Source organism: Corvus hawaiiensis, chromosome 6, assembly GCF_020740725.1.
Source record: "Corvus hawaiiensis isolate bCorHaw1 chromosome 6, bCorHaw1.pri.cur, whole genome shotgun sequence".
Lineage (NCBI taxonomy): Eukaryota > Metazoa > Chordata > Aves > Passeriformes > Corvidae > Corvus > Corvus hawaiiensis.
The window spans coordinates 24,946,671-24,959,057 of record NC_063218.1 but is presented as its reverse complement, the minus strand read 5'-3'; the positions used below and the strand labels follow the sequence as shown (position 1 = coordinate 24,959,057).

Genomic DNA, 12,387 nt, shown 5'->3' with positions numbered 1-12,387 from the left:
CAAGTCAGCTACCTATTGCAGCATCTGTGTTCAGAGCAACCAGCTGAAATACTTAGTGTCTGGAATATTTTGTTGTTCTGTATCCTAACTTTTTTTCGAATTGTGGGGAAATTAATTGGCACACCCTAGGGAGCCCCAAAAGTCTTTCCATTTTACTTTGATTGATAGGTGATATTAATCTGATATCAACTTTTTTTTTAAATTTTCCCTATGTTTAAACCAGAAAATTCCTATTAATTAGCAGAACCTATTTCAACTATGAAGACAAAGCCTGTAAAATTATCCTCTTGACTTCGGCCATAGATTTTTCCTGTGCCATAGTCTATTATTTCCGGGAGAGGGCAGCATTTTCCTATATCAGGTGCAGGAAGGCACATGCCCTGCTTAGACTGTCAATGTTTCTTGTAATTACTCCCAGTATATTTGTTGCTTGCTTATGAATTAACTTGCATTTATGGAACTAAATCATTCCAATCATTTAATTACACCTGAGGAGCTGAACTATAATTGCTTGCTTCCAACTAGGATCTGATATGGCTTGAGCAGTATTAATTTGGTGTTTACTTTTCTGAGTGCTAAAAGCATTAAAATGATTGTGCAATGGGATTACATTTTACTAATTGCTGGCATTCATTAGCTGGGTAAATGGCGAGGAAGAATGACTGTATATTGTGGAGGGATAAAATTATGCTTTTAAATAGTATATTACTAGACACATTAGGGCCCTAAGACATGTTTTAAAATACTCCAGAGGTTATTAAATACCATATTTTCTTCATGTCTTGCTATATGAATATCTTATTAAAATACTGCAATTATTATGAACCTTTTTGTGCAATATGTAGGGAAATGGCTTCATTGACAGAAACCTATTTCTTGATATTAATAACCCTCTATATTTTCAGCTAATCCAAAAGTAAATGAGGAACTTAGGAAAAGATTGCCAACTTCAAATCAACACAGTTACACAGAATTGAAGAAGAAGCATACAGCTTCATTTGAGGGATTCTTGTAAGGGACTCAGTGTTCTGCGATATGAGGTGAACTTGTTATTTTTTGTTAAGACCTAAGCACATCAAATCCTATGCATTTTTTTTCATGCAGATTTATAGTCAACAACAAATATAAGCTAAATATGTATTTCTTGAATGTTTGATGTACATGTTAGTGTTGAATATTAAGTGTTTATACAATTAATTTTTAAAATAATTTAAAAGATAAAAATGAAATCATCTGCTTTTTTGGTGTTGTATGGGGAAATAATTTCTTCTGCTGCTTTATTATTTAGGATATGTGTCTTGGTGTAATTTGCTTGAATTGTAAAATATGTACTTAATTTTTTTTAATCTTATATTTTTTAGCACAATGACAACGCTCTGGGTGTTTTCATAATCCAGCCACTGTATCTTCAAGGCACATGTTGTATCTTTTTAATAAATAAAAAAAAATATATATATATATATAAATATATATTTCAGGGACAACATACAGAATAAGCACAAATGCGTAGTTAAAGATAAAAATTGTCCTATGTACAATGCTTTTTAAAAAGGTGCTTGAGTAAGTAATAAAATTTGTGGTAAGCTTACTATGTTACCAAGATTACAAACTTATTTAGATGTCCTTGCGATACAGAGTATAATTGAAGTTTTAAAGGATACAGAGTATAATTGAAGTTTTAACACATAAGAGAGCATATATTTTAACACCCCAAATGATTCCTGGTAGGCATAACATTTTACTGTAGGTCTTATTGAGGGTTATTTCTTGAAGATCTTTGATTGTAGGAAATATTGCAACTATGTCATTAACATAGTTGATCTGAAGCAATATATACGCAAATATTAGGATGCATTATTTAGCTGTTTAGAAAGACCTGCAAATTCAGAGTTGGAGTGGCCATTGGCCACTTTACCTGTATGTTATCTAGGAAATTAAAGCAAGAGAAAGAATGCTGTAAAGTGAAGCACATGCCACCATCTGTAATAACTGCCATAGTGAGCAGTGTTGTTGCCTGTAGCAGGACTGCTTGGTGTGATTTTGGCTGTGCACAGTAACGTGTACTTCCAAGACCAGACTCTAGAAGAAAAAAACAAACTAATAAATATTTCAACAAAGGCATTACATGCAACAGAAATCTGAACCAAACAATTATAAAAATTAGATGAGAGAAGAAAAAATATTTTACTGAGAAATACAATTTTTCACTGACTGTTAAAATATGCAGACTTCATTGCCATGTTATAAATACTTAAAATTATTTGTCTTGTAAATTTTCTGTCAAATGAAGGCAAAGTATACGTGTATTATATTGTTTCAAGTTTATTTATCTAGAGTTTGTTTTATTTTAGCTCTGAAATCTTCAAGCAAAAACTGGACTTAGTGCCAGACCAAACAAGTTCAGAAGAACAAATGGAGAACTGGTCGAAAGGTAGGGACTTTAAAGATATTAATAAGGAACCTCAGGTGTTGCACCAGTGCTAGGCAGTGACTGGAGTGTGTTTGTTCTTGCTGATATATGACTGACTTTGGAAGAAAAGAAAAAAAACCACAACCACATCTGCGCCTTAAAAGTAATTGGAGTAACAGGAGAGCAGCTACATAAATATAAAGCTTCACCTTTATTTTCTGGATTATTGAAAAGGTTTTTGTATAACTTTCAGAAGTCTTGTTTAAATTCTTAGTTTGTACATTGCACTTTATTTTCCAACCTTTTTTTTTTAATTGTTAACAACAAATCTGAAAGTCTGTCTTCAAGTAATTTTCTTGGCTGTTCACTGGCTAGGGTATGATTAAGCCATCTACTAATATTAATGAGTTTCTCATTAGTAGCTCAATTGAATTTAGACAGTAAGGTAAGGCTTGGAGGGAAAGGTGGCCTTGGTCAACTTAGAGCTTCCCCAGTTGATGGAGTTTTCATCTTCATCAGGATGCAAGTATCTTTTTGTATTTGTATTTGGTTGATCAGACACAATTGCTCTCAGATACATTCTTCTATGTTTCATGACAGAAACTTAAGGGGGAAAAAAATCCACTGAATTTGAGAGTACATTACATGACTGACTGACTTTGTAGAAGAGAATTGTCAGAAAGTGGCTTGTGACTAAATTGTAATATGTAGAAGGAAGAAAGGGAAAGACAAAAAAGAGACCTTCAGTTTAGGGTGAATTTTTGCTAGTTAGTCACTATGTGTAGATTAAAAAATTCAAAATGGAATAGGTTTGTCAACATAAAAATTTCCCTCTATATCAGAGCCTCATAGCTTCTTGTATATTTCCTATTTTTGAGTTTTATACAATGTATTCTCTCTCAAAAGATAAAAAATGTCAAGTTTCTTGTGCAGAGTCTGTTTAGAAGAAAGAAGAAATGCTTCGTTTTGTAGATTATGCTTTTCTTTCATATGTAAAGGTATTTCTACCTATACTGTTCTGTAAAATAAAATACTTGCAGACCTCTTTTAATTTATGGAATTTTGAGCTGTTTCTGAGTGAAGTTCAAAAGTTTTTGAGTCATATACTCTGTAAACAAAAACAGGGTGGTGTAAGTTAGTGGAGAATTGTATTCTGGCAGTTTAAACCTGTAATGGCTTAATCAGGTTTAGTATTTTTAGACCTTTAGGGGTCAGCATACCCTAAGAATGGTTCAAAAGGTTAAGTTTTCCAAAGTAGGCAAATGAAACTGATTCTCTGTGAAATATTTTCTGTCTAATTGCAAGAAGTTATGTTCTGCTGCTGCTCAGAGGTATTTTTAAAACTGAGTAGTTACTGAGTTTCATATGTATTATTTTTCTGATGCATTAGGTCAATATTTTGTGCTGTTAAGACAGCTGTTTCTTCCAAGCTAACACTTATGTATTCATGTATCCAATGGAAGTTGTTATATAAACAAAAGTAAAATTTATACACTTTTCTTTAGCATAATCATTAAAAAGACATGTAATTCTTTGTGCTTTTGCTTCTAGGAAAGTTCGAAAAAGGGGTTATGGGTAAATCTGTCATCATACTGGTTTGGATGAGGAATTAGAATTTTTTTGGGGTATTAACAGCTAAATTACATTCACTTATCATAAAGATAATAGGTCAATTTCAGCAACATAATATTCAATATGTGTCCTTGGTAGATTTTCCGGTGCATTTTCCCATTGTATTACTTAATCACAGCAACTTTTCATTTTCTGTGTAAATGTGTATGTTGAAGAGTGTACCATTTTGTGTTCTGCTTGCTCTGTCATCTTCATATCTTTCCTTTGTGCAGCTGGTACTGTACTGTATTTAGATGTTTCTTTCTTGTAATCTGGAAGTTTAAAAACTGGGTTTAGAATAACCCTATAATGATTTATGCAAATTTTTTTAATAGCATACTGAAATATTGGAGATTATATTATTTGTCAACAAATAAGGATGGTAAAGCAAATATGAGATTAAATTCATCTGACTAGATGAAAATTCAGTCAAGCAAAGAGAATTTTAAAAAATAGAAAAAACATTAGATACAGTGAAGTGGTAGGTTTATGGCGGTTATGTGGGATAATGTGTAACCTGTTAATAGATGTTATAAAATAAAATACTTGAAAGAAAGGTAGTGTTTAAGAGGAGTATATCTGAAGTGTTTGATAGGTGAGATTTTCTTTTTAACTTTCCAAGTTGTTTGGAGTATGGTATCTCTCTGTGTGTTGAAGACTTTGTCTCTGTTCTGTTCTATTAGGAAGAATTAAAGAACAGTCTGTGTGCAAAGCTTGTTATTCTGTGTTTGTGTCTAGTTTAAATGTACTCTTTCTCCACAGCACTTAGTTTTTAATAGAAGGTTACTGCCTTTTTTCATATCTGTCGAAGGATACTTGAGAGAATGTACCAGGAACATTGGCAGCAGACCAGTAAGGACTATGTCACTTGAAAATGAAAAATATTCAGGATCCAAGGTAGAAAGCCTAGAATAGCATTCAATTATAAAAATAAACTTGTATTGGCAAATAGGTGCATGTCTTCGCATTGCGGTGTTGGTGGGTGTGGGGAAGCACATTGCATCGGGGTAGAGTTGCTAGTTCAGCAGGGTTTCCATGCATGATGGAAACTATGAAAACATTAATACCATGAAAACACAAGAGGGAACCTGAAATTGGGTGGTTTCTCTATTTATATATACATTTAGGGCTTGATATGGCAGTTTTTCAGAAGAGTTACCAGGATAGGAAAGTGGTGAGTGTGCAAATGCTGGACTTAAATTTGTGTCTTACTCAATTCATATGATGTACCATGTTTTAATAGGTGCAGCTATACTTCTGTATTATATAGTCTTTAACTGTTGTAATTTTTTTGCTTATGTCACATTTATGAGCATCCATGCTTTAAGGACAGGGGAGAAATTACAAATCTGAGAATTTCAAGTACTGTTTGATCTGTTTTGACAACAAAAATAGAGTTTTGCTGACTCCAGAGTAAAAAGCATTGTATAATTATTATTTTTAAATTCCTAAGACAAGTTAATAGATTGATTATTTTTAAGGGCAAAGTTGTTTGCTTTCTTAAAAGGTGGTTATTATGTTTTTCAAGCATAGAAATAAATATATATATATATATATTGCTAAGCCATTACTTGAAGCATATATTGAAGTATAAGTCAGTGAACCAATTTCACTTCTAAGAATTTGATGGCAACTCTTAGTTATGATCCATATAGACACTTTCCATGTAACTTCAAAAGAATGCTTGCAGCTTGTAAATATACTTTAAAATTGCGTGTCTAGAAACTAGTTTAGAGGAGACTAGCTTTAAAGAGATGTGATAATGTAGATTGGAACTGAACTGCAGAACCAGCTTGTGCAGGGAAATTTAAAAAGGGTGTGTTTTATCTGGTGGTGAGTTGGGGGTTTTTGGGTTTTTTTACATTCATGGTAATTGAGGTAATGTAGTCATATGCATAGGTTATGTAAAATGAATCATCTTTTTGTGCTACCTTTGACTATCTCATTAGAAGTAGAAAACTCTTCTAGTTGCGTAATGGTTTTAAGGTATTTTTTGTGGAATTTTTTTTGCAATAGTAATTACAAGGGCTTTTTTGTCTGGAATTTCTATTGTGTGAGTTTGACACACACAAAGATGAATGAGTAAAGAAAGCCTTGAGAGTAATATGGCATTGTAAAGGTTTTTTCATCTAATGCTCTAGTTGGGTCAAAAAGCAGCTAATGGTAAAGGTGCTGCTGCCTGTTTCTCCAGAATATACCCACTACAACTGTAAACACTCTAAAGTAAATCTAAAGCCCCTCTTTCAAGGCTGTAGCAGAGGCAGAATTAAGCATACTTGTCATAGTGAAGTCTTTTTCTTCTTTTACATGCCTCAACAGGAGATACTGTGAGCCTGGTCTCCCTCTCCTACCATCTTTTAGCAACAAAGTGCTGTTTACTTGGGAAAGAAAGAAGGCCTGGATATTGCAAGGGTGGTTTGTATGCAGAAAAAGCTACATGATATGCAGAGAGGCAGCATCCTCTACACCCATGTGGCTCAACTGATCAGTGTCTTCAATGTGTGCTGTGCTTTCAGCATCAAACTCACTGTGTGCTGTCAGAGATCCCCTTGCAAACTGCCAAATGTAGTTGCAGGTTTCTCTGAATGATGTAAAAGGCTGAAAAGAGGCTGAGAGGATGAACTTTCATGAGTAAAACCTAGGAAAAGTGGCTAGTAACTGTTGAGCCACACTAAGAGTGGAAGATGAAGAAAACATCTTCCATGGAATAAGAAGGAATAGTGTGACATAACTTAGAAGATAAGAATGAGAGAATGGTAACTGAAAAATCACCAAATACTGCTTGGTCTTTCCTGTAAATATAATTACCTCTTCATGCATATAAATTCTCATCTCTCCTTTTTCCATCCCATTTCTTTCCTTGTACATTTTGAGTAGTAGAATACAGCACATTTTTAGCCAGACTGCATGCAGAAAGACTCCTCACCAGAAGCACAGCTAGATACCCAGTATTTGCCTGACTCACTGCAGCATTGTGAATATGGTTTTGTTCAACCCTTTATGGTACGCTCAAAACGTGTAGTGCCTTATCTGCACTGAGTGCTGCAAGCACTAAGGATGGGGAGAATGCACACCTTGAAGTATTGCTCTTTGAATCTTAATCGTGTAAAGTATGAGTGCAGCTGATTTCAGAATGTCTTGAAATGTACTTCAGAGAGAACAGCACTTACTACCACAGTAATTTTTAAGTAGTGCTTCAGAAGGAGCTTTAGAAGACCTTGCACAAGTGCAAGAGGAATTTGGTTATTTTCTTCTTTAGAAACCTTCATTACTTCTATTTTTAGAACATCTAGAATGAGGCCTAAGTTCAGAGCAAAAATATAAAAAAATTATTAGCAGACCATTACTGGAGTAAAGGGTGTGTGGGCAAATTGTCTTATGGCTACTTTATGCAGAGTGATCTTTCTTTTATGTTGGACACTTAAAATTACAATATTTTTCTTTACTTCTAAAGCTGTAGTTTCTTGGGATTTTGTTTAGAACTGTTAATTCAGTAAAGCCTTAGTTGTTTGTGTGTGGTAGGGGAGGTTGAGTACATTTGGATAAGAGAATTTTCACTATAATTAATGGGCATTGGGAAACATGACCCTGCCTAGATAAAAGGGAGTTCTGGATCATTAAGATTTAGATAATGGAAGGGGTTATATGTGAAAAGCAATTGTCTGATATGACAATAGCAAAAGACAAATGGGGTGGGAGGGTTTACTTTGTTTTCAGTTGGTTTAGAAAACATAAACACAGCATGCTTAGTAAAACTCCAGCAGACACTATGTTTGGAAATTATGTAATGACTCCATATAGGCTGTAATGATATCCTGAAACCCTGTATTTAAACTAACCTGAATTACAATGAGAGATAAACAGAATATTTACCCATCCCTTATGAGCTGCTGCTGATATGTAAATTTATTCTTCTACTTTGCACAAATATACTTTTGAGCTACTGCTTAAACACTTCAAGGTCCTTAGCCAAACAGTTTTAATGATGCCTCCAGTATTATGAAAGTGTGACATTTGATGAATGCCTTGTATAGTTGTGATATCAGGGAAAGTGTAAACAAAAAATGCACATCAAGTCATCGTGCAACACCTAGATAATTTATAATTTTACTGTTTATATCCATCTTGACATTTTTTATCTGCCAAAGGCAGGTTTCATTTGGAATCTTAATCTGAGATTTATTTGGTGGATCTGGAAATCATAGCTAGAGTTCCCACAGGAAATGGTCCATCTACCAACAGATTAAATGGCAGTCCTGCAGTTGTTAAGGGAGCTCTGCATTTAACACACATGCATACTCATTCAGTCAGCACTGTGGAGAAAAATTAAAGTAGTAACCCAGGTTTAGGAACAATGTAGCTAAAAAGTCCCATATTTGCTGAATGACAAAGGGTTATATAGCAGCATTTCATTTTATTATTCGTGCTTGAATTTCTTGTTTGCTTTGTTGAGTCTGCTGACGAATACTAATAAATGCCTGCAACAATCCAGACGAGAGATGCCTGGCAACAAAGCTATGCGGTGGACCTCCCTGATCTTCTCCAGTTCACAACCTGACCTTTTGAAAAATTGGCTGGGCTAAGCTGCAGAATTTGGGTGTAATGGTTATTGTTAACTCCAGCTTTAGGATTTATTAATTTGTGTGATCAAGACTTACCTATACTTCAAAGTTTCAAAAGACCAAACACAATCATCCATCCATTAGAACTAACATTGTGTTTCAGTGAATCCCACTTAGTATCTGCCTGGAGATTCTGCTGTTTTGATGCATTCAGAATATAAAAATGCTTTTTCAAGTGTGAGACCAATCCAGTGAAAATCTGGTGTCTTCCCAGATACTAATATTTTAAAATAACAATATGTTAATGAATTGCAAACGGAGAGTGGAATGCCAAAGGAAATGTCTGATATTTACACATTAATAAATGCATCACGATTAACTGCAGTGAATACCAAAATAATGATTGGCCACATATTTTAAAGACTGAGCAGCATTTTTCTATTTTAAATATTCAAGAGTTTGTGCACAATTGCTGTTTAGATGCAAAAGAGGAGCACAAAAGACTTAGTGAGAGAGATGGGCGAGGGAAGCATCATTACTAAAATAATCAGAATCCTTAGAGAATTGTAAAAAATTGCTTTTGCCAGAATAACTCCAACTGTTCTTAATCTCCTTCTCAATTTATTTCTTTATGAAGGGTGTTGCCAGGGTTCCACACAAGTACAGGTGAATACTCTAAGTATTATTTTGAAGTATTCAAAATAACACAGATGTCCCCCAGCTTATATTGCTAAAACAAAATTCACTGTTCTCTTTAGATTCCTTTAAGGAATAAAAAAAAATGAACCATTAAACTTCTGAGTTTTGTCTGTATTTTAGCAGACAAAATATTTTCAAGCCTCTTCTTTTTTTTTCTATGTGTTATGGGATATAGAGCAAGCAAAAACATTAATGCATAATATAGCTTTGGTTATTCTTATTGCATTTGCAGATAACTCTCTCAACAAAGTTGTAATAAGATTATGTTGTTCTCTTTGTTCAGTTTTTTTGGACAACTTAAATGCTTAGCTGTAGCCAAAGAGCAAGTATTTGAATTGCATTGTTGTGTTCACCTGACTGACTTCTAAAGCAGTTTTGTTTCAAAGTTCTTTGCATTAGTATGATACTCAATATAATTTTAAAAAAGGTTATTTCATTTATTCTGCCTAATATTGAAATTACAGGAAGTTTGTTTATATTTTATATTGCATGTCTGTCTTCTAATATACAAATACTGTAACCTAACCTGTCATGTGAATTAAAATTATCATCATAAAGAAGTGTCAAAGGATACTATTTTAGTTATTTAAAATTAATCTTAATTTTTTGATTGTGTAAATGTTAGTTTGCTGTTCCTAAGTAAAAGTGGTATTTTTTTCTTAAAGTACAGTAGGTATTAGTTTCTAAAACTTCTCCAAGAGAAAAGAGAAGAATTTGACATCTCTGAGCAGGAGAAAAGAGCACGAAGGGCCATCAGTGAGGTAGCACAGGCTCCAAGATGCAGCGTGGATCCAGCGCCTCTGACTTCTGCAGTTTTTCCTTCTGTCATGGTGTCATAGTTTAGAGGTGGTATTCTCCAGTTTAGTCCTCTGACTAAAACCACGTGCAGCTCCCCCTCCCCCCTCCAACTAGAGCCACAAAGGTAAAGATCACAGGTTCAGAGAAAAGTAAATTACTGGGAACAGCAATGAGATAAGAAAACGAACAGCAACAGCAAAAATACTAACAACAGAGGGTATAGGAAAAGAAACAATTCAGGAGAAAAACACGCACCACACCACACCCAATAACAGACCATCCTTCCCCCCAGTAGTGGACAATACTGGATGGCTCCCTCCAACACATTTTCTGGACCAGAAGGCACTCCGTCTTCCCAGTGAGAGTCTTCATGACATGAGGTGATATAGAATAATGTCTGTGTCCTGGCCATCTCCCCTCCTGGCTACTACAAAAATTAACCCTGTCCTTGCTGGAACCAGGACATTTTCTACCTGAAAATTCAAATTTTTTGCCTTTGGGCCAGTTAGTGATGGTTTCCAAAATCCCCCGGCAATTGGGGTTTCCTATTCAAGCCCACTCAGGACTGCTAACACGGAAAGAACAGAGCCCTCTGAGAGACCAGGAAAGGTATTCAGCTGTCTAATTTCTTCTGTCTCCACAGCAGTTATCCCAAAAGCCCAATGATGCTCTTTTGGGTCCTTGAAATACCCTCTCCTGAGGTAATCTATGCCAAGGAGGCATGGGGCCTCTGGGCCAGTCACAAGGATGTGTGTTTGCCATTTGTTCCCAGTCAGGCTCACTTCAGCTTCTGGTACAGTCAGCTGTTGGGATGCCTGTCACCCAGAGATAGGATTAGATTCTGCTCCTACATATCTTAGTGGCATCAGAGTACATTGTATGCTGGTGTCAACAAAAGCCTTATACTCTTGTAGGTCTGGTTTGCCAGGTCATGGGATCCACCCAGTCCAGTAGATCCAATTGTCCCTTTCCTCCACGTGGCAGGGCCCCTCTAGTTCTGATCAAAGTACTTGTTGCTCACTTCTTGTAAATACAAACTTGAGGTCCCTTCAGGAGAATCCGAAGTAACATCAGCCTGTCTATTCTATCTGAGGACTTGCCCACCAGAACTGGAGTGGCATTTATCCTTGAAGAATTTCCTATGGTGGTTGTTCTTCCTCTCAACTCACATATATGTGCTGCTAGGGCAGAAGTGGGTTTTTCATCCTACTTCCTCTTGTCCTCTCCATGTGAGGACTTGCCCACCAGAACTGGAGTGGCATTTATCCTTGAAGAATTTCCTATGGTGGTTGTTCTTCCTCTCAACTCACATATATGTGCTGCTAGGGCAAAAGTGGGTTTTTCATCCTACTTCCTCTTGTCCTCTCCATGGTCATGCAGATAAAACCACAGGTAGCCTTGTGCTGTGTACCCTGTCTCTCAAGCAGCAGAAGTGCTTGCTCCCTGCAGCAGACTCTGGTCCATACTGGTGGGGCATGGAACGTTTCCTCTCTAGCTTACTCAAGTCTTGAATGTGGCCACAGTCTTGGACAGTCTTTCCACAGCCATGACACAAGTCAGTAGGGAGGAAAAGAGATGATCTTCAGGTTGGAGAGTCAGGTAGTCACCTGAAGCACTGTTTGTTCTTGTTTTATTGACATCAATGCCAGTGAGTTGGCGTACGATGATGGCGCACTCTGTACAAACTTCTACCACTTGGATTGTGTACACTAGACCTCATCAGGATCTACAGGGAACTGCTCATTATTTGAATCCCTGTAGATCACCTCCAGCTCAGCTAATTCTCTCAGGTACTGGATACCTTTCTCCGTGGCATTCCACCTGCTTGGACATGCTACTAGATCATCCTTGAGAGAATACCTTTCCCTCACACTTGACAGGAGTTGCCTCCAGAGGCTGAGAGTTTCTGTCCTTTTCCCAATCCCCTTGCCAATGCCCACAACGCAGGGCAGGGATCCCAGCTGCTTGGTTTCACTACTATCTAGTTTCGTATCATGGGCCCTGATATCCCAGCATTGGAGCATCTAGGTCACATTGGGCTCACATGACTGGTAGCTGAAATCTTTTTGCATATCTCGCAGCTCAGCCAGAGATAGGGATCAGGTGGTTATCTCTGGCCCTCCCTCTTCCTCCTGTTCTGCGGGCCCTGCTGCCTCTTCATCCCTCATTAAACGAACTGATTCGATCTTGAATTTCTTCTGTATAGGGGCTACTGCTACTGGAATGGGTTGTTCCCCTGGTTCCGCTGCAATTTGAGAGGCCACAGTGCCTGTAGGTCTGCTTTCCTGCTCCTCCCCTGGAAGGTGC

General features: G+C 36.5%; 1 protein-coding gene across 6 annotated transcripts in view; it reads left to right on the top strand.

Annotated features, from left to right (window-relative positions):
* Nucleotides 1-12,387, top strand: part of MIPOL1 (mirror-image polydactyly 1) — a 191,970-nt gene that overhangs the window by 30,839 nt on the left and 148,744 nt on the right. For all 6 annotated transcript variants that reach the window (XM_048306214.1, XM_048306216.1, XM_048306212.1 and 3 more), the window contains 2 exons: nt 906-1,040; nt 2,352-2,431. In XM_048306214.1, the coding sequence (XP_048162171.1) occupies nt 1,036-1,040; nt 2,352-2,431 (85 nt within the window). In that variant the 5' untranslated portion in view covers nt 906-1,035. The remainder of the gene's footprint in view (nt 1-905; nt 1,041-2,351; nt 2,432-12,387) is intronic.